Source organism: Myzus persicae, unplaced genomic scaffold, assembly GCF_001856785.1.
Source record: "Myzus persicae strain clone G006 unplaced genomic scaffold, MPER_G0061.0, whole genome shotgun sequence".
NCBI lineage: Eukaryota > Metazoa > Arthropoda > Insecta > Hemiptera > Aphididae > Myzus > Myzus persicae.
In genome coordinates, this window is record NW_019100581.1 from 1,302,904 (window position 1) to 1,327,099 (window position 24,196).

General features: G+C 29.3%; 1 protein-coding gene across 2 annotated transcripts in view; it reads right to left on the reverse strand.

Moving 5' to 3' along the window:
• The window catches only part of LOC111034377 (chaoptin), a 78,391-nt gene that overhangs the window by 11,004 nt on the left and 43,191 nt on the right, over positions 1 to 24,196 (reverse strand). Inside the window, exons 2-5 of one of the 2 annotated variants that reach the window (XM_022315572.1) lie at positions 8,540 to 8,687; positions 7,828 to 7,975; positions 2,668 to 2,778; positions 90 to 2,562 (exon numbers count right to left, since the gene is read on the reverse strand). In XM_022315572.1, coding sequence (XP_022171264.1) covers positions 90 to 2,562; positions 2,668 to 2,778; positions 7,828 to 7,975; positions 8,540 to 8,687 — 2,880 coding nt within the window. Of the gene's footprint in view, positions 1 to 89; positions 2,563 to 2,667; positions 2,779 to 7,827; positions 7,976 to 8,539; positions 8,721 to 24,196 lie in introns of those variants that run through there. The other variant, XM_022315569.1, reaches the window with a different exon arrangement.

A 24,196-nucleotide genomic window follows, 5' to 3' on the forward strand; every position in this document is an offset into this window, starting at 1 on the left:
ATATTGAATATATATACTTAAAAATGTATTCACATTTTACAGTATGTCCATAAAAAGTTTAAATTAGGTAGTTAAAATTAAAAAATTACTTTTATAGGATTCGAAGATAGATCCAATGTTTTCAATGATGGTAATAATGACCAAGTGTGTGACGGAGAAGAACTTAACTTATTGTCATTTAGGAACAATGTCTTGAGCCGGGTCAACATTTCCATTGAAGATCTGGATATTTTTTCTAATTTATTTTTTGACAGTCGAAGTGAAATTAAACTGGGAAGTGGTAATGGTGGCGTTTCGATTAGCCCCGTATCTTCTAGGTTTAAATGCCTAACGTTTTGTACATAATGGAAAAGTTCTTTGAAATTTGCTCTAAGACTATTTGAAGACAAATCTAATGAAATAAGATTTGTGAGTCCAACAAATGTGTTGTCTGGTATTATTGTCAATTTGTTATTTGCCAAACTTAAATTGGCTAATCTGGGCACATCAAAAAACGTTGTCCCATCAACATGATCTATCCGATTACCAGCCAATAAAAGATGTCTTAGAGTTGAGCCAGTTTTCAATAATACACCAGCCGGTACTGCGAGTAATTCATTATTGGATAGATCAATATAATCTAATGGCGTTCCTGATAATACATCCCAACTTAATGTGCTTAGTCGATTTCGGGCTAAAGATAATACTCTAAGTTTTGGTAATGTTGCAAACTGTTCGGACGATAATTGTTGTATCTTGTTACCAGATAAATATAGTATTTGTAAAGAAGTTAAATTACTAAATGCTTTTGACGCTATTGATGTCATACCATTTTCGGTGATTGAGAGTACTTCCAAGTTCGTTAAATTTACAAACTCGGAGTTATATATTTTGGTTATCCGATTATGATCTAAATATAAGTTTCTAAGTGAGCTAGATATGAAATACAACAATTTAAAAGGTAAATCTTGTAAACTATTATGACTTAAGTCTAATATCTTGATGTGAACGGGCGTCAATGAATCGTCAATCGGCGTTCTTTCAATACAATTGTTGGATACGTTTAAGGACAAAGGCGTTTTTGAATTAGTGCAATTTACAAATGACTTCATTCGCAATTCCTTCAATTGATTTCCTTGCAAATCAAGACGTTTAAAATTTGGTAAACTGTCAAATGCCGATGGCTGAATGTATTCAATTTGATTAAATGATAAGTCAATATTGAGTAGCCTTGGAAGTTCTTTAAAAGAATGTGACATAACTTCAATAATTTTGTTCCTAGATATAGTAATTGTCTGTAGTTGCTGTAGATTGGAAAATGTATTTGGTTCTAGGGACATTAAATAATTTTGATTCAGTCTTACTTCCCGAAGATCAGTTTGGTTTGGTGAGCTAAATGTCCTGGGAGCCAACACAGATATCCTATTAGATTCCAAGTTCAAATATTGAAGACTATCTAATGAATGCAATGAATCAAATGGCACAGATGAAATATCGTTATTATCAAGTACTAACCACAACAAAGACTTGAGATGTCTAAGTATTTTAACTGGAAAGTTGTCATAGTAAACACCGAAACTAATTTCTAAACTTTCTAGTGATGTAGCTAAATCTAAAAATACGTCGGCATCTACGTAATGAATATTATTAAAAGATAAACTTAATTCCCGAAGAGCTTTAGTATTCTTGAAAGGTCTTCCGATGAGTTCTTTTAACTTGTTGTTCATCAGTAGTAATGTATCAAGGTGTGTGGCCCATTCTCCAAAGTCGTTTTCTTTTATTTCTCTGATGAGATTGTATCCTAAATTTAAATGAGATAGCTTAGTGCAGTTCATTAATGCATTGCTTGGAATTTCTGTAAGGAGATTTCCAGATAGCGAAAGTGATCTCAAGCTTGATGACACGCCTGTGAAATCTGCTGAATCTAATTTATTGAGATCATTTGACGATAAATACAAAAATTTTAAATTTTTTAATGTTTTTATCGCTGTAGGTATTATTCCTAAATTATTATGTTCCAAGTCCAAATACTCCAATATTCTTTCAAGGCCTTCAAATGTTTTGTGGTTCAAATTTTTTAACTTATTGTATGACAGATACATCCGAACTGACCGCAATCCATCAAATGCATTAGCATCCAGGGACTCTAATCGATTCATATCTAAGTGTAAATTTCGTACTTCTGAACGACCACCGAACATTCGACCTGACCAACTGTCTAATCGGTTCATACCAAAATCTAAAACATCTAGCTTAACAAATCTATTTGGAATTATTTTTGTCATATTTTCTATATAATTGTCTCGAATGTATAATCTGTTTAATGCAGTTCCAGTTTCTAATAGTGACAATGGAAACTCTTGTAGAAAATTATTTGATATGCTTAATGTTTCAAGCGTTGGAGGAGTTCTAATATTAGATGGAATAGATGTAATTAAATTATTATCTAGATTTAGTGTAGATAAAGTTCGTAGTTTTGAAAAGTGTTCAGGAAATGATATTAAATCATTTTCGCCAATAAATAAATGTTGTAACGTATCTTGCAAATGATTCCAGTGCGTTTCCACAACTTCTATGTTGTTACTGTAATTCACAACATGTTATAGTAATTAATTAAATTGTTTGTTAATTTGCGTAAATGATATTCAAGTATTTAATGTAAATAATTAAAAAATATAAAATAATCACCCATGTAAATTAAGCCAATCCAAATTTTTTATATTGGAAAATGATTTAAGTGGCACTTTATCCAATTGGTTGTAACTGAGGTCCAGGGCTCTAAGAACTGATCCGGATGACCTGTAATCATTGATTATACAAATATAATATTTACGAGTGTATTTTTTATAATTAAAAATAACAATATTCTTTATTAGGAGTTATCACATAACTACAGATTTATACAAATAATTATCTATGGCAAAAATAATTACAAATGCCATTCTCGCCGATTTTTGTAACTTTTTAATATTGTAAAAAAAAAATTGAATAGAACTTTTTTAGAAGTACCTACAAACATTTTTTAATTGTCATAACTCTATAAGGAAATTTAATAAGAAAAAAAACCTTATTAAAAATAATGTTTCATTATCCTCAGAAGGAATTTTGTTAAAACAAAATAAAAACTTTACTGAATACGAGATAAAGATAGATGGCTAATAAACTAATGGAAAAACTGAAAAATAACCTGTTTGTACCCGGCGTAAAAGTCTTAGAATATGGCTGTGTCTGTGTTAAAAGTATTTGTATAAAATATGTTTTAATTTTAATGATAGCAGAAACATATTTCTATATTTCGGACAATACTTGTGTATTGTTAATCATTATCTTTACGCTTAAGTATACATTAATATAATTAAACATTGCAGACTGTAGAAGTGATTTACTAATAAGAATTTTTCCACGTTTATTTTTAATGACAAACTGATTATTCAGCTGAGTTCAATATTTTAGTGGTAACTAACATTATTTAAACAAGCCTACTATTAAATTAGTTATATTCTTTAAAATATATGCGTCGTGCTTAAATGTTCAAAGTTTGAATTGTATATATTATAGTTATGTAAACAAAATTAATCGTAGAGGGAGCTTATTTTTACTAGTAAATGTTATCCAAACATGATAACACAGGGCAAGAGCTGCAATCGTGTAAAATCAGCTTTAAATGGACTTTAAAAACTATGTAAAATAATCTAATATTTAAGTTTAAAAAAACACATGTATAGTCTAAAGAATAAAGTAGATTTAAATTCGTCTAGACTACAAAAAAATGAAAGTGATAACTTTATATTGTTCATTTGTGCCATTCATGAGAACCCAATTCCAATTTTATTGGACTGATCAATAATAATACTTAGATCGATTTGACCTGATAGCAGAAGCTCACTAAAATAGTTTTTATTGTCATTTTGGAACTAAGTATAATATTTGCGAATTTGCGATGTATGTTAGTTGTAATCTCTCAGCTCTTTGACTAACTGACACGTTAAATATACGTTGCATCATGTTAATAAACATACCCATAATAAATGTATGAGCCCTGTGACGCCGAGTTAGTATAACAATACTCAATCAAACAATGAAAAAAATGATACGCTTCACATACCCTTAAAAAAACTTGAAGTAGAACCGTGGGGCCAAGAACATTGTATTAAGTTTTCTAGCTTTTATTCAAATCAAGAATGTCGTCGTACATAAATTGAAAAAATAAAACTAAAATATTTTTAAAATTGAATAAAATATAAAAAATTATATAAATATTTAGTGCTGTATATAAGTAACTTTATTCATTTTTAATTACAAAAATTCAAAATCTAGGTTTTACGCAGAAACTTTATTTCTTATCTCGATTATTTTGAATACCTTACTTTGAACCTACTTTGAATTTCCACTTTTCAAATCAAAAGAAGTACCTACAATATCCTATTAGCTACTAGAATCTGAATTTCGGTGCTCAAAAAAGAGGCGAACACTAAAAAAAAAAAAATACAAACAATTCTAAAACTAATATAGGTGGGGCTAATAGCTTGATATATGTGGGAGGTTCAACTAGGACCCCTCATAATATAAAAGTGTATCTAAGATTTATAAAACCAATTCAGTATACATAAGTTTGTAAATCGTAATCTGCTAATTACCATGAAAGATAACATGCTTGATAATTATATGATATTTAACTCGACTTAGAACGAAAACAACTATTAATATCATACATATGGTTGGGAAACTTAGAGCATTCCTCATAAATATATAGGCAGGTTACATAGAGTATATTACATAATATGATTGTATAAAATATGTTTATAATTATTATTCTAGATTATTTTAGTGCAATTAGTAAAGTTAAAAACTCAAAAACTACTGTTACTAATTTTGATTCTGATACGTCGAATTGTTTGTAAAAACTATTCACTGAATAAATTACAGTTAGAAAAAAGGGTTTTCATGTGAAAAACAAAAGTTCGTTACCTCTACAGGACACTCTTTAGGTAGTACAAAAAATATTAAGAATTTAAAAATACGCCTTAAAGTAAACTTAAAATTTCCAAAAATCAAATTTTAAATAAATGTATTATTAAATAAAAAAATCGGGTGATCATGCTTGATAAATTACAGTGTATAATTTACAACGAACGGTTAAAGTTCTATTTTTCAATATATATTAATTATAGTTCCAGCTATAGGGTAAAAATAATCAATGTGACCCAATTTGTGTTTTTAAATAATTATACTTTTACAATGCATCAAATCTTAGAAATTTTTTATGTCAAATATGATATTTGGAATATATATTTTTCTGTACACCTCTTCCCACGACAGATTATGCTGATGTAAAGTGTGGCTGTCATACCCACCGTATAACTAATAGAAAAATTAATTTCTTTTGGAAATAAATAATACTTTAAATATAAATAAATTCTAAAATATCCTAAGAAGTAGAGGCTGACATGTATTCCTCAATCATAATCGTTTTTCGTTAGCAATGTTGTATCATTGAATTAAAATTTAACACGCCCATTCTTATAATTTCTTACAATTTTTAAAACAATACGATTACAACATTTGTACAGTTTTTAGAATCCGAGAAAGTTGAAAACATTTTTCGTGTTTAAATATTAGTTCTTGCATCCCTAAATATTTTAAAAATACAATGCAAATGTTTTGAACTTGGGTTAAGTATCCTGTTTTAGCTATTATAAGAGGGCACCTGATGATTTAATACTACTAAGGTATATCAGAATAAAACAATGCAAATGTCTTGTTTCTGATTATTGTAGAAACAATGGCACTACATCAAAACGTTAATGAATTTATAATACCTTTTAATAATATTATGCAAAGCGTCTAATATAGTAATATGTTAATGATAATACCACTTCTAATATTACAGCGGTTACAGAAACTATCTTGAATTACGTAAAGAAATTAGATATTATGTGTTAAGTAAAATCATGTAACCTAAATAGTAATTCATCAAGAAATATTAATTTACAAATTAATTTCATAATTTAAATTAAATATGCAATACATTTGAAATGAAAAATGTACATTAATATGAATTTGTTATTTAATTGATGAAATTACTATAATGATTCATCAATAAAATTAACGTTAAAACACTTGAAACTATTGTGTTGAAAAAAAATAAAAACTAAACTTGGGTTAATTAACAATGTGAGGTTTAACTAACATTATTTACTACTAAAATAGTTTAAAGCTTTTCTCTACAAAATTAGTAACGAAAACGAAAGGTAATAGCTTTGTAGTAGTGATTAACAAGGAAAGACTTGTCGAGATGTTTGCAAATAAAACTATATAACGTTTAATATTATTAAGACTAATGTAATGCATAAGATGAATGACAGCAGATTGTAGGACTACAGTTAAGTTTGGCAAACATAAATGGTTTAATATGCCATAATATTATCATTTGTGCAGAAATGCTAATAACTTCATAAGCTAATAAGTGACTTAACTTTACAAAATGTATAATGTATAATCTCTATATTTTGGGCATAATAAACTAACATTACAATTTTATGTTCATATTATTTTAAATTCTGAGTGGAGAAACGAATGTATTGATATTACCATGATGTATGTGTTTTTTAATATTTAATTTTTGTGTTTAAAAACATATTTAGTGTAATGTTTTTGTAGTAGAAAATATTATGCGATCGTCAATTTTGTTCTGTTAGAAATTTGGATCTAGTTTGTTTTTTGAAGGGTCGAAAGTTGAAATTACTCTTTTTTAATTAATCGAAAAAAATATGAGGGGGAGGGGGTATATAACGTCTCTGCTATACGGTTGATCAAAGGCATGAAATTATATGGGGAGGGTACTGAGAGGGCTAAAGCTTTTTTTTTGTCCTCGTGACATCGATTACGCTTCAGCCAAAACTTCTTGCGAATTACTACGGCAAAGGTGCTATAGCTTATAATAATTATAATGAAAACATAAATGTATTATTATATGTTTCAGTTCTCATGTAGTAGAGAATAGTAAATTTGTACACAGGGGCTAAACCGAATTCTGAGGGAGCTTAATAGAATTCTGGGAGGGGGGCCCATAGCCTATTGCTTCCCTAATTCTACACCTATACAGTGGATAGGTCATAGGTGTCGAATGTAACTTGTCTTTTGGTAAATCACCCAGAAATAGTAAATGTATGTGTTAAATTTGATTTCTATGATAGACCAAAAATGAGGTACTGAAAATGATTTAGAGAAAAGACAGACCGTCAATTAATATTGCATTCATATTGCCATCAGAGTAATTTATTTTATCACTTTAATAATGAGGAAGGTTGAATTAATTTTTCCGAAAAGATCGCATTCAAAAATGCCATTGTGTGTACAAAATATAATAATATACTTAAATAAAAGTTAAATAAAAGTTTCATTTCCACTGGAGATATATATTTTTAAATTATTGCAAAATAACTGAAATTGTTATTTTCATTTAAACATCTAACTTCATCGAAAATTGAACTTCAAATGTCTACACAAAAACTGTGCTTTTATATATTTTTTAATTTCAGGGTATGAATTACTTACGAGAAATATAATGACATAGATATTATTGAAATTATTAAAATCTATATCGTATACATTATAAGTATATCTGGCCAATCGGCAAAAGAAAACAATAGCAAACGAGCCTAATAATTTGAGGAAAGAAGCTCGCCAGTGATGACACTTTCGTTAAAAGAACCTAAATTAATTTTTTTTGTACTTAGTCAAAACTCGAAACGGTTATGAATATCAAACGCTTATATTATTTAATCGTGTAATATATTTACATTAAATGGTTAATATTTGTTATTATATTAAATAGTTAAGACTTACGCGAAGGCCCTTTCAGAAATTATTCCGATTCTATTGCTCATCAACCTTAGAGATTCGATGTGTGTTCCTTGTAATATATCATTGTCGACAGCCTCGATTTCAGATGACATGACATCCATGTGACTTATCCGAGTACCAGTTGCTACTTCTATAAAAATAAAATTTAGCTTGTATCATTTAAATCATCGATAGGCATGCTTTCATAATGTAAAGATCAATGAATATAAAAAAACTACACTTTTTTATTTAGTATACTAGAGAATTTTAGAAAATGTATTTAAATCACTATACAGCTGATAGGTAGCGGATTATTGATTCTAATTACATGTATAATTATGATTTTTTTTTAAATATTTGATTTTAAACTTTAAAAAAATAATAAATAATAAAATAGTGTCGCGCATCGTGTTTATACCTTAGTAAGTTTTATTAAAATAAAATAAAACTAGAATAGTTTATGAAATACAAATAATAAAAAAATCAATTTAATTACATAGTTTTGTGCCATTTCGATTCCAACACCACTATTTAGTTATTGTAAAGCCATATTTCAATCATTTAAATTTATTCCATTATATATTGTATTCGAAAACAAATACTATAACATATGCGTACATAGGTGTTTTACGTTCTCGGTGAAAATCGCATAGATTAGTAACTTATAATTATTTTTTACCAAAGTTATGGATTGGATATGCATATTTCCAATTACCTGGAATTGTGTACAAAGGAACTGCAACGCATGCGATGTGCATTCTTAAAGCTTCGTCTGTCTTGCATGTACACATGCTGTTGAAAATACAAGGCGTCGCTGCCACTGTCGTGAGCGTGATAACCAGAAGTGGAAAACATGATTTCATCTGAAAAATAAATTGATCGATCGGTGTTATCATATGTCCTTTTAAACTATCGAAACGTGTAATAATAACATTCATAAATGATTTACTGCTTGTGGTAACGCCCCAATTTACAGCACATTATAGCAGGTACAGGTACATTATACGTGCTGTGCATTCCACAGTCACCAATAGTCTAACTAATTGATTTTTTATTTATGCAGGTAAAAAACGTCGTTGTTATTATGTTGAACACAATGGGTTGAACAACAATAGGCAGCTGATTTTATACAATATCATCATTTTTATATTACACTACTATAGTGGTCCTCATTATCACCGCATACGCGTATGACTGCATTTTATTGTTCATCTCGCCGTATTAAATTATATAATATGATATAAAGTTCCACCGGTATAAGGTTTGCAGTTGGCACTATATATTATCCAATTCAGCTATAGCAGAGTACCCATCAGCTTTGGCTTACACGGCGGTTGAGTTCTATCACTCTGCGTTGTAACATAGACAGACCGGTCCAACTGCAGTATGACAGCGTTTTTGTCATAAACTGCAGTCGTAGGACTCGCAGATTTGTTTCCAGAGTAAAATTCAAGGGAGCAAGGATTGCCCTTAATAGACGTTTTAAAAGCACGGCAAATCGTAAATGGCCCAGCGTATTTACATTTTAAATTGATTAAACTATTTTTTTCGTACACGAACTTACAAAAAAAAAAAAGCATAGAAAGACAGTTGTTTTTAAATGTACGATTCCGCCGTGCGCAAAAAATAATAATAACACGACAATTTGTTATGGCAGCGGACGTGGAGCTGCTCGGCTCTGTGTCGCCCAAGGGAGGAAAAAGTCTAAATAACAGGCGTCTGCCTGTGTCTGAAGACGTTGAGATTACAGCTACAGCCTTATTCAAATATACATATATATATATATATATTCACATTGGCGTTTGCATTATGGGCAATCACACACAAATCGGAGAGAAGAAATGTACTCACGTCGCGCCAACGACATAGCTATGAATGCTAATGACGTTTGGCTACAGGTATACTGCAGGATGATTTACTAGCAATTCTTGTGCATCTTTAACAATCCATAATATTTTATTCTAATTCTGAATTTCGGAATTTTTTTTAGTCTAACCAGTGACCACATTTTAAAACAATCGTTATGCCGTCTGACGTGTGACACAAATTTATTTTTCAAATGAGAACCATCTCCTCTTGTTGTAAATTGTTTACCGGATGATTTTTTGTTGAAAATGGCGATGTGTAAATCAAAATGTAAACAAGTTAAACGTACAAATTGGCGTTTTGGGGATAATTATAGTCCACTGTATAATATGTTAAGACATACACTCTATGAGGATTTTAAATCTAAATTTCTAAACAACAATTTTTAAAAGTTTTCCATTTGTTTGAGAACATTTGTTTCAACACTGTTTGAGCGGTAGGCGTTTCAAGGATTTTAAAATACGATCCGTTCAAAAACATTTAAAAGATGAAAATATTTGAATAAATGCAGTAGGTATATGAGGTCAGAACAGCGGCGAACATGCTCTGTGAATCACCTTGTACACGCCTATAGTGGACGAGAGTACGAGACTCAACAGAATATTCATTTGCAGCTGATGGTAGATATATAGAGCTGAGCAGACACGGCCGGAGATTAGGTGTACCCATAATGCGATATCGCTGTTTGTAGCCGGAATACGGAAACATTCCAGAGGTCGCATATTCACCCCATCCAAAAGTTGTACGGGCAAAAGTCCATCGCCCTCTTGCAGTGTCGATCGCTTATAATCAGTATATCATCCACCCATGAGACGCGACGTCTGCCATGAAAATAATCACGACAATGTAGGTGTGACACTCGCGAATAAGCGAATGAAAAAGGGTAAGATCCACGTGGGGCATTAATAGTGAATTTAGGAAATTAATATGACCAGGGGCATCATTATTGAATCAACTAGATTCTAGATCTAGAACAATAAACCTAGTAAATCTTCTACACTGCTGTATCAGCAGTTTATTACTCATGGGGTGGTACTTCGCATGTGTTTACATTAACAATAGCAATAATACTTATCAAGATCGCATAGAAACTGTTAGTGTAAAATACGTATTATACAAGGGTGTTTTGTAGTTAAGGTAAATATATTACAATAATTACCGAGATAGCCCTCACGGGGTAAAAATTGTTTTTTTTTTTTCATTATGATAATTATGAGAGGTAATTTATGGGAAATAAATACGATCTTGGGCTGCACTACACCTTAATGGATAATTATCACGCAGATTAATAATTCCGATTGTCTAGCCAGCCGGGAAGTGATTAAACCATATTATAAAATAAAGCCTGCACCGAGGAAACTATACTTCCAAATGTATTTTACCACTGAGCATTTGCACGCCTCTCTAGTTGACAGTTTTATCTTTATGATTTGGAAAAATTACGCTGGTACAACTTTGCCTTATTTTTGAACTTGAGTTCTATTTAAATATATCCATTTTAACTCTACGATAAAAAAGTGCTACTATTCCGAACTTAAATAGTATTATTAAATAAAAATCTCAATGCTCGTCGACGTTGCACTACGGTCAATATTGTTGTTCTATGGGTCGGCAACATAACATAATAATATGTTTGAACGGAATCGAACCCGAATGTTATTACCTAACCACGGAATATCGATTATACTTATTATACTTCTAAATCCAGTACAATTAATACTATTATTCCATCATACATTTTTCGTAATTTAATCGGGAGTTTTCGGAGTGAACAACAAGCGCTAAACGGTAAAACTTAATCTAAACTAAACACTATTATACAACAACTATTCTATCGGGCCACTTACTGTTTTTGACTTTGAGACCTGCACAAAGGCACGAACACCACACAATTACCAAATGACGTCATACATTCGTCGTGTGTGTCAGGGCAGTACTGTAACCAAAAAGGTAGACAGGTGCACGCGACTCGACAATATTCGAAGCTGACGGAGTCACGTGATTAAACGTCGTGATGGAGTGTGCACACGTGGAGCACGAAGACGGGTATGGTTGGCAGGGCGAAAAGGATCGACGGATGCTCAAGTAAGTCCGTTAAACCGAAAGGTCGGGTGTGCAAGTTTAACCGATTCCGTCAAAGACTCTCCGATAGAGTATTAGGCGTCGGAGAAAGGCAAGAAGTGCCATCATAATAACACAGGGTAGCTCCATGGAGGTAATACTGGGCATCGCTATTTACGATTTTCGAATCTTTTGCACACAGTCGGTACGGTCATAATAATGTTACGGCGCCGAGCTCAAATATTGTCAAACATATAGTGTTCAATAACGACAATATTTTATCCTCCCCATAACCCATTATACTATTATCAGACACTAAAATTAAATAATTAGACGATTTTGTGTACTGCAGTGGGTGCAGCTGGCGTTGTACATGAATACTGTATTATATGATATATCGTCATACCTTGTTCGAGTTCAGAGTTAATAATATTTCCGTCCAATCGTCCACTATTTATTTCTATTCGAAATGTTTGTACACACATTTCGAATTTTTATTACATATATTTTTTTTTTTAGTCGGACGCGCAACAAACACCGTTACGCAATAACGTTGACAGATACGAGTAAATCACTATTTATTTCCTGTTAAAATATCGAGGAAGCTTCGCCCCATTTCTCTTTCCAGTAATAATGATATAGCTATGTGACAAATGTTTGTTGTAAAAAAAGTGCACTATAACAGCGTTAAATTATAAGACCAATCAAAGGATCATTAATGCCGAACATTCATGTTTATTGTGATTTTTTCAGTTTCGACAAAATATGAAAATGTTTATCACGTAATAAATTTTTTTTTAAATAAAGTGAGTACACGGTAAGTATAAACGTTATTATTCACTGACATAGCGATAAATAATAATAAAATGTTAAATATTATATAGAGATTTTTCATTAGAAATTGAAAAAAAACACATTCGCTCTTGAAGTACATGTTTTAAAAAAGAATTAATATTTATGTTTTCAAAATAGGTTAGCTTGAATAATAATTTCCTAGTCGTTATTTTATTCTTCGTAAAGTTTAAAAGCTATGAATTTCAATTTTATCTTTAGACTCTTTAATTAAAAATGATTTAATAAACACTACAACTATTTAAAACAAATCGTTTGAAACTTATTATATGTGATTAGATTAAACTTTATTAAGTTTAATCTAAATTTGTTTTTAAAAGTCGTTTGATTTACTTACCTTTATGCAGCACTACGGTGAAGTAATTAAAACGTTTAATCAGTGAAATTACAATATTAGTTTATTTCCTAGGAAATTTGGATATCAAAAATTAGCAACAACGAAAAAATATAAAAATAATCAATAAATTACTATCAATTTATTTATAATTTATATTAATAATTACATTTTGGTTTTGACGTTTAGTTTAACATTGTTAACATGCTAAAGATACCTGTAAGAAGCATTTTCAAATGGCAAAAAACACAGTTTTTAAATATTTTCTAATATAATATATTGAATAATAGTTTGTTTTATCTGTAAAAAACTTATTTTTTTTCTATTTCGTTTTAATTTAATAATCTAACTATCTTGATTGTACAGTCATATTGACAGAACAATTGATTCGGTCGATAGGTTCATCTTAGTTTACCGGAATACCTACAGCCTTTGTTTGAACGATTTGAGAATTATTTTGTGGAAAGAGGAAATATAAATTAACGTGGACTAAGATCAGTTTGATGTCAATCGATATCTCGAAATTTGTATTGTGTGTATTTCTAAAATTTACCATGACTAACAAACTACCTACGGAAATAAGGTCGATGCGCCATTTACAATTGATTATCGTCTATCACTCGTTGTGATAATATTTATAGGCAATACGAATCCAATCAACAAAAGGTGGATTAGGTCTTTAAGCTGTAGCAACATTACTAATTTCGTTTAGTTTTGAGGAAATGTGTTTTATTTCAACGGTATTGGACATTATCTAAATAAATATTCAACCATATTCGAATAAAATTAATGAAAATGTTGACTCTTTTTGATTAATAATTACTATAAGGCCGAACCGCATTAAACTGCAACAAATTGTATTAAAAGAAAACCATACAAATAACTTTTTTTTGTAAAATTAGAAAAATGATTACACTTCTAATTTTTTAATTCCAACGGTCTTTTAATTCAAAATTGAATATTTAAAACTAAACAGTATGAGAAAATATTCGGTTGTTCTCGTATTACATTCCCCAGTCTCTCGGATGAAAGAATATGCGAAGACGTGCCGCGGTATTCGAAATTCAAATTCGTGTATTCAGTTTTCGCGGTAATTTATTTTCCAAGAATATTATTATACTCACATATTAATAGCAACCTAAGACACACATGTGTTTTATATATTTTTGAGCATATTTCAGATTTTCTACGGTAACATGTTTTAAGTTACTGTTACAGTAGTAATATAATACATTTGAAAAGTTTGGTACTCCAGTCATTGTATAATATTATACCGTGTCTAGCATAAGATATTGTTTCGGTCATCTGTGATGAATTCGCAAACCATAAAATCGACTAAAAAGACGGTTCCGGCGTTTCGTTTGGCACTAGAAACTAGAAATTGTTTCCAAAAACCATGCTCAACATCAAAAAGGAAATTAACGGACGGCAGAGCCGTCGTCGACGATTGTCGAGATAGCCCGCTGGCGAGGACGGAAGAAATGTCAGCTGACGTAACCTTGAAGAGGGCTGAGAACGCAGCCGTAGACACCCCGGCGCCACGATTGGGCTGTGGGTGAAGACTGAGTGAAACAATGGGAGACAATACGAGACAATGTTAGGCAATGTGAGACAATGTGAGACAACGTGAGACAATGTGAGATGATGTGGCAATGTGTTAAAAATGTATAAAATGTTAAATTTTTATAAGGCCAGACAATTGAATACGAGATTCATCAAAAGTAGATCATCATACAGTAACAAAAAAAAAAAAAAAATCAATTTCAGTAAAAAAAAATGTATTGGATTGGATTTTCATCCAGTTAATTACTTTGAACATTGTATCGTTCCCCAACAGAAGAGGGATAAAATGAATACAATACAAAACAAAATTCAAATAGAAGAGTCATTAATATTTTAATTTTTGCTTTCATTAATGTAAGTTTTAATAACTTTACATATTAGTAAGGGATTTCATGGGCAGCAGTATTTCATAGTACTACTTTCTCTTGTAAATCATTAAATATCCTATTACTGTGTAAAAGTTTGAGGTTTGATAATGTGCATCAAAAATTGAATTTGAATCCATCATAATAATTGTAATTGTATAACTTTTACTAAATACCTAATCCTCTGCGATGAGAGGAATCTTCCAAGAAGATCGATTTTAACATATTGTAGGTATATAGTTATTAAGTATGTTCAAAAGTTTTATGTGCATTATGTCCACTCAATTTACCTATCCATAATTCATTTTGAAACCCGTTTTATCTATATCAGCGTTTTAATAATATTTTTGTTAACATTTTTAGTTTGTCATACTTCAGACCAAGTCGTACGTGCTGACATTGCCCAATCCATGGAATATACAAATTTTCCATTTTTAATAGACTAAAATAGAAAAGTACTGCCAAACTCGTGTATTTTACAACTGTGTATTATTTAAGATTAAAAAATACGTTACGTCGAATAATAACTAATTTCAATTTGTAAATAATTGCATTGCATTATATAAACGCATAAACTAAAAATATGATGTTTTGTCGTGCGACGTCATGTCTGACAGTATTTAATTTTTTTTTAATTACTAGTAGGTAAGGACCAACCGTCAAACTCATAGTAAATGTTTTATAATTTTGTATTTAATTCATGCAATACCTACACCTATTGATATTGAATAATAACAGTACATAAAATACTGTACGAAAAAAAGCTTTAAAAAAGTGCCAATGGTAGGTAGGTATTGAATATAATAACAAGTCTTGATACTAAATTTAATTCCAATTAAGAATTAAAAGTTAAGCTTCACCTTCAGTATAGTTATTGACAAGAAGTTAGAAAAAAATATGTTTTCAATTTACGTTTTAGATTTATATATATATATATGTATATATCATACCACAGTACTATACCTATTGTTATTTTTAATCGTTTTATATTCGTTGGGATCATCAATAATAAATGAAAATAAATTTGAATGGAGTACATTTTGCACAGTAAAGTAAAATAATGTTCAATAATACGTCCATATAGTCAAACTTGAGTTGTAAAAATAATAAGATATAATATTATGCTTGATATCAAAAAGCTAAAAACGATTACAACAAAACCGTCTTGTTATGACTATAATAAGTAGCATCGTTATTTCGTAAATTAAAACGAAATTAGTAGAGTATTTTTAAGATCTAATGACATGCGAAATATAGAGGAATGAAAAATGCATCATAGTTATTTTAAAGTAACTTTAGTTAATGATGTACAATTTATTTTAATAGTCAGAGTCTTTAGTCATGCTGAACGTTATAACTTATAACAATTATTATTACAAAAACTTTGAATTAAATTGTATACGTAGTAGGTACTTTTCAAACAGTTAAACGATTAAGTCATGTAAAAATAAATGTTCCATTCTACGTATCACACAAACGTTTTCTCGTATTTTTCATATACACTGATAAAGGCTATATTGAAAAAATAAAATAAACACAATTATTGTAAATGTTATTATAACTTGACAACGTTTGTCAGCACGATAAATTAATATTTCAGTTGAATAAATTTTATTTAGACGCATGTCATGAATACCACGTGTCGTCTAAATACTTTGGGGGTAAGTTCAAGGATACTATTTTGATTTATACGATTTGAGCGAGCGTAACGAGTGAGTAAATTTGACCCTGTTAGGTTGTTTAGTGCACAAAAAAAAATATAAAGGTAAAAGCAAGTGCATAAAAATTAAAAAAGATAATTTATATCGATATTAATTAAATAATAAAAACTCTTAGGAATTCAATTTAATAAAGATATTATACAACACTGTTAACATATAAATCGTACAAGTTAGGTGCTTGCAATATTATCAGTTATAACATACATGGGGGTTATCATTATTTTAAGAATTTTGTGAAATGAAATAAAACACTTCAATTTTATGCAAATGAAAAAAGTAGAGCAAATTAATAGGTAAAAATTTAACACTTATTATTATTAATTACGACCGATTCAAGTAGGTGTAATAAATCATTTTCAAATACAATCCATTTCATATATTTTCTCAGATTGTATTTAATGATAACATTTTAAGTGTTTGTTTTTCAAATATAAATTTGTATTTTGATTTATGTGCCCAAAACTTTTACATGGAAATCTGTGTTCACGGGACACCACTAAGAGAATTGTATTTCCTTTTTACTGATTGAATTTTACTTTCAGGATTAGAATGTGTGTGAATAATTAACTTTTAGTAAAGTCAATATTTGAACACACATTTATCCACTCAGAGTCCAGGAATATTCCCAGGTTAAGTAACTTTTCACCTACACGTATGAAAACACAAAGGGTTTTCAAAACATTAATAATATATTATCCTCCAAGAACACTTTTGACATAAAGACCTTAATTTTCAGAGTACCAAATCGAGCTTTACTCGTTTATTGATAAAATCCGTTATGCTGTTGATCAAATTATTTTTGTGAGTACAAGGATTATATATTAATTTTCCTTTATAGTTGGTACCGCATTTTGTTTATAGGTATAACTTGGAGGTATATTATTATATTATGAAATATGCCATACATGATTGCGTAATATGCTTTGAAAAAGTGGTATTATGCCCATAATTTGTACCTACTTCACCAGTTTGATGTTTTTATAAAATACACTGTTCTATATTATATTCCGCCAAGCAATAATTTAATATTCATATATTTATTTGTTGTTTTGTTTTTAATGAGGAGTGGACCTTTAAATTTTACCTATAGGTAAAAATAAATATATTATACTATATCACGTAGTCTCCAGTTTATTTTAATAGTGATGGAAGAGTTTAGAATAATAACTGTCAATATTCAATCAAAATATGAATATAATTATAGAGTATAAGATATTTTTTTTTTTAACAATTTTTTCCGAAATACATATTTGATTAAATAATATTATTAGAATAAATTAATAGATAACTTATATAAGGTAACTAGCTTACTAGCTGATCCTTTGCACTTCGTTGCCCGTTGAAAATGCCAAATCTATACATGAGACTCGCTTGTTATAATGCGAACAATGTATTTCAGATAGGATATTATATTATACTATATTAAACTATTATTATCTTTCCCTACGCTAGGTAAATACTCTATGTGAATAGTATTTTTTATTTTTATTTTGACTGTGAATACGCCGATGAGCGGCTGTAAGTGCAACTCAACCATCTTAGCAAGCAATTTGTGAAAATTTGATTAGTTATTAATTATTTTTTTTTACCAATAACTAATGTAACACCATTGATTATAAATACTAATAATAGATATTCAGATAAAATCAATTGTTTTTTTTTTTTTTTTGCTAAACTAAATAATTATAATAATTGTTTATTATTCCACGTCGATACCGACCTGCCTAGAAGCATCTGTGGTTGTCAAGTTTGATTGTTATTTATTTTCAGCCAACGACTATGTCTTATTAAAAAAAGTATAGGTATATAATTTACACGTTTACTTTAATTAATAATAACTAATGATAGTATGATACAATTATATCTGAATTATAATTGTAGATTGTATATGAGTACAATGTTAGTGAACCATTATTTTTAGATGAAAATAAATGAAATGAAATCGGTGAAAGTTAATTTTGGCATAGGCACGAAAGTCTGAAAATTCAAACAGTCAACATACTTTCAAACTTCACTACAGACGACTCCATGACCAATTAACCAATTAACCTAACAACAGAAACCCATAGAAGTTCAGCAATATTCCCAAAAACCATTTCTGAAAACACAAATAGAAGACTTAAAAGAAGCTGGCCTGGTGAACATCTATCATTCAAACATTAATCAAGACGAACAACGACAAACAATTTGAGGTAAGCATGTGGACGGATAGCTTTTTCACTATATAAAATTAAATGTTATCAATAATCACGTTTCATCATTTTTCTTATTCTAACTTATATTGTACACAGATTGCTTAACTCTTTTGAACAACGAAAAAAAAAAAAAATTAAAAGTGGCTTAATGAACACATTTTATATTCTAATTCAACAAACTTGAACTCAACAGGCATTTATTGTTCGTGTAAAAATTATATATTCGTAAATATTACATGTGACCAAAGTCACGCCTATACTTTTATTTAATTGTACATTAAAGGTTTTTATGAGTTTGATGAATAACCAAGTGCTATGAAACTTTTAGTCTATGACCTATGCAATCAAGATATTGTGTATCAACAAACTCTAAAGAGTATACAACACTTACCGCAAAGAACAGTTTAAATAAATAAAAGTAGGTCAATTATTTACCATGTATCTACCATTAGTCCTTAGACAAAAATGTAAAACATATGATGTGGTTGCACAGTGGACTTGTAAAGATATTATTTATTATTTAGGAGTTTTGTTTGACAGTGGAAAAATAAAATCAAAAAAAGTAAAACCTTTCAACGTAAAAATAGCAGAACTTATGTCACAAGCTGGATAGGTACCAATGACTATTATGTAGTGAGTGTGTCGGAGTTTTAATATTCTCCGAAACAAATCATGCAACGATAAATTCGTTTTCCACGCTACATTAGACATATTATACCGATGATTTTTTTACGTTAAAAGCTCGGCCTGAGATATCGAGAATAGTGTTTCTTTCGGTATTTTACTTGCTCAACAACAAGTTGTTATAGTCCACCAGTTTTATAATAATAGTTTCGCGATCGACAGAGAATATAACACGGTCATTGACAAACGTTTTTTTTTTTTTTTCATAAACGATTTTTCGACATATTAGAACTACTTTATCATGCCCCGTATTGAATTTTAGGTACTTTGATGATGTCCAATTAACGATAACGTTACTGTTGTGTTTCATACGTCTTTTCAATGAAATATTCGATTTTCTAGTTTGAAAACTAAAAATTAAATGTAAGTCAATCGAAATTAAGGTAATCAAGATTATGAGTCAGTTGTTTTTTTGTTATTTGTACACCAATATTGGTGCCGAATTAAAATAATGTACACCTTGTCAATTTCAGATTTTCGTCGAAAGTCTTTATATCTTGTATCGATGAATAATAAACTTATAGTTAAAAATCAATATAGTAACTTTGATTTTACATTATAATAATACAAATAATAGTAAATATGCTGCGTTTATGAACTCGTCCATCTGGTGTGACTTCGCTTTGACTTGATACATATTTTAAAGTAGATCATTAAGTTTGTATTTTTTTTGTAAGTCGTCAATTCATCAGGATTAAATGTTATTTTTAGATTAGATTTATTGTTGTTGGAAAATTTTTAATATGTAAAATAGTCACAATCTCAGTTGATCTTATACTTACTCACATCACATTGCGTACACATCTACACACTTGGAAATACATTTCAAAGGTTGAGGGACATTGAGAACTACAAAGGATGTAATCAAATATTCATCACTGCTGTCTAAGCAGTATTATTTTCAATATTAACAAATAATGCAGTAATGCCCCTGTACACCCAAATAAGTTGGAAAGTACTTACCTATGTAAGAATTATCATATTATAATAATTATGTATGTAAATACATTATATTATACATTCGATGTGTGGTATCATAGCAGGTATATGTGTTCATAATTAATTTACTAGAACAAAATCCTGCTTGTTTTATTTTTACTTGATGAAATAATAATGATAATTTACCTTGGTTCTGCAATTTGTACTCAAAAATCAAAATATACAATCTATTCAAAATAATTTTTTATGATTCCTTTATTTTTAAATTAATAGTGGAAACACTATATCAACCCTTCTGAATATGGTAGATTTCAATTTTTTTTGCCCATTTAAAATATAGAAAATATCTTAAGATTTTTAAATTTTTATTTTAGTTACATAGGAATGAAACTGATTTTAACTCTTTATTAAAAAAAAAAAAATGTAATTGTAAAATCAATTTTAGTGATAATAAAGTCTCTTTAATTATTCGAATTAATTCACCGGCAAATATGTAAATATCAATTGTTAATTCCACTCATTTAAATATTTTTTCGTAAAATGTTAACGATATGAAATGCATATATATATATTGAAACTTAACATTATGATATCATATATATTCTCATTTTTATTCGTTATAATTTGAATCTTGATATTTTTTCTCGATAATATATACACTTATTTATACGTAATTTTATACATAATATATTTTACTAATATAAACGAGTAGGTCCTTAGGTATTTATATTATTTTTTAACGTACCCTACTCACGAGTATCATGTGGCCGTTATAATACAATATTATTTAACAGTATTATTTTCTGTACTCATTTTACAAATATTATAGTTATTCATATATAATAGTAATAATAATTGCCCATAGTAATTATTTTACGATGCGATAACAGTCATAAAATGCGTGTAGAATACATTTTAAACTTAAAATAAAGCAATTTTATATCCTTACTTTATCTCTTCATATGTGAGGCAGGAATGTTAGCCATTACGTATTAATGTTGCTCGAGGCAGTTGGTTTGTTCGAGACATCCGAATTGTAAAGCTATCCCTGGCAGTAAAGAAAACCGACCTCTTAAGGAATATTTTAGCCACAGGGAGTTGCTATGGTGCACCCCAACCATTCCGCCCCTAAATGAATGAAGGAGTCTTGTCCGGTAACAGAGACCTCATACAATATTCAAACGCATCGTCGCATTGCTCTTGTACCAAAGTCGTTACAGTGAGAAATTATTCACCACTGTAGACCAAAGGGACGCATGTGTAGGTATAATATGTATTGTAAATGATTTATTATTTTTTTTACTGTGCGCAAAAGGCACAAAAAGTAAAAATTACAATTAATTAAATTCACTAAACAAACATGAATTGCGCATGCATCGTACTGTGTACAAGTACGTATCTTACAAATTGCTGTTAAATTCAACGTGTTCTGTACGAAAACTTGCAAATTATTTTGTAGTTGAAAATTCGAGAACTTAATAGTTTTAACACCTACAGTCTGAAAATTTAATAAAAGATTAATTTTCATGACTTTATTTTACTGGAAGTTAAAAAAAGTTTTTATCCCAAACCCACATACATTTTTAATGATTGATTTAAATCCAAATTTTTACAATATTTAATATCCAAACTTCAAATAACAATTTTAATTAAAAAAAGTAACTACAATTTTTTTTTGTCAGTACTAAAAAAAAAATTATCAAAGAAACTTTAAAATTAACTATTAGGTACTTACATTATTATATTATAGATGCAATACAATTTTAAAAGATTTATATATTTTAACCTATGCCTATAAAATATAGTTATTTTAAAATCTTAAATTACATTTTTTTAATTCAAATTGAATTTTATATAGCCGACAAAGTGACGTAAAAAATGATGAAATTCAACTACCATACAGGGGTGCGACTTATTCGGTTTTGTTTTTATTTCGTGTGTGTCGTCGTCTTTTGGGGCAGTAAAAACGATTAAATCTGCAACTTTGAGGATAGTTTTTTGTGGTAAATTGATATATATATATTTATAGCCGGTAGAGGTTATCAGATATACCTATTTGGTCTTAAAAACATATTTATCAGTTGAATGCAATCTTCCACTACATTTTGTGTGTGTAAATTTCACATTTTCAAACATCTTCAAATTATTTTATTTTCTGTTGCAAGTCCCTTTTGAAGTATGAAAGAGTTAAACTTCAGTAACATTCCGATTTTCGGTTAACAACATGATTACTATTGTTGTTACTAGTCATATCTCAAAACGAATTTACTATCAGTACCTAGGTTAAATATGTTCAGAGCATCAATGTATAATATGATGTGATTACACGACGCGAGACATTAATGAAGTGCGATCAAGTGGCCGCGACGTTTTTAGTGCTATAAATTTACCACCACCTTATTGACGCAATATTTTGACGTGACACTACTTACGTAAATTGAAAATTATTTGATGTGAAATTACTTAAATCGACTACAGAAGTATTTCTCAGTCGGTCAAACTCATTCGTTATATATCTACCCCAACAAAACTTTTACTCATTTTAATTTTGAGAATAACCTGTAAAAATATAATTAATTGTTAAAATGACAAAATAATTAAATAAAAGGAGGGTATTAGAACACTGCATTTTTCTTTAAATATTTAATAGACAATAATCGTCAAGCATAAAACTTGGATGAAAAGTGTATTAATTATATTTAAGTAGGTATATTCAATTATATTATAATATACTCTGTAAAGTTCAGCAACTTTAATCAAGTCGCTTATGATATAATATTAGGTATATAATATAAACAGAGCAATTCACCAAGCATGCTCACCTCCATTTTTTCCTTAACAACGAAATTATTTAAATTATGATTTTTGGAATATTTAAGTCTTCATATAAGGACCATATTTTAAATTGTTTAGATTGCTTACCCGATTTAAGAAATGTCCTTTCGCGATACAAAATTCTCCTTTTAAAATGAGAAACAATCTTTTGGTTTTCATACTGCAACTTTTTAGTTATTACTTTTTAATCAGATGTTTTTATTGAGAATGTTGATGATGTATTATGCGTTCGGTTAAATGATTATAGCTCTTAAAAATGGTTTTACAAAAATATAAAAATATAAAATTGATGTTACATTAGATCTAGTATTTATCATACAGGTACCAACTCAGACAATTTTTAGCAACTGTGAAATGTTGATAAATTAATATTAATTACTTAAGTTTTCAAATCATCACAACTCCCATTGATGTATTCCAAACCTATTATCACGAACCCATTATACTTAGTACACAAAGTCAAATAACTACTAGTTTGAATTTTGAATTAGATATTACATCAACATTTCCAAAAAGTTATCGGATTAACAATTCACACAATACAGGAAAAAAGGTAAATCTCGTTTGAAAATAAGAAGTTTGTGTGAACACAGAGTACATTTGAAATGAAAAATCTAAGTATTTAAAAATATGATTGCAGTAAGTCTGTATACATACGATTTTTAAAAATCATAGTTTGAATAAACTTATTATCCAAGAATGTGAGCAGACTTGGTGTCTGGTGAATCACTGTATACACTCGTTTGGTTTAATATGACTCAATACTAATTAGCTTAAGTTGAGAATGTCTTAAATTAGAGAGAAAATGAAGGATAGCCGATAGTGGAAAGAAGTAGCCAGTAGGTACCTATACGACTAAGTTGTGTATTTAATATTTATACACCAGGTGACCAGAAAGTAACTCTGCAAAAAATTACCACAGGCGGTATATATTATAATAATATGTGTTACAAGTCG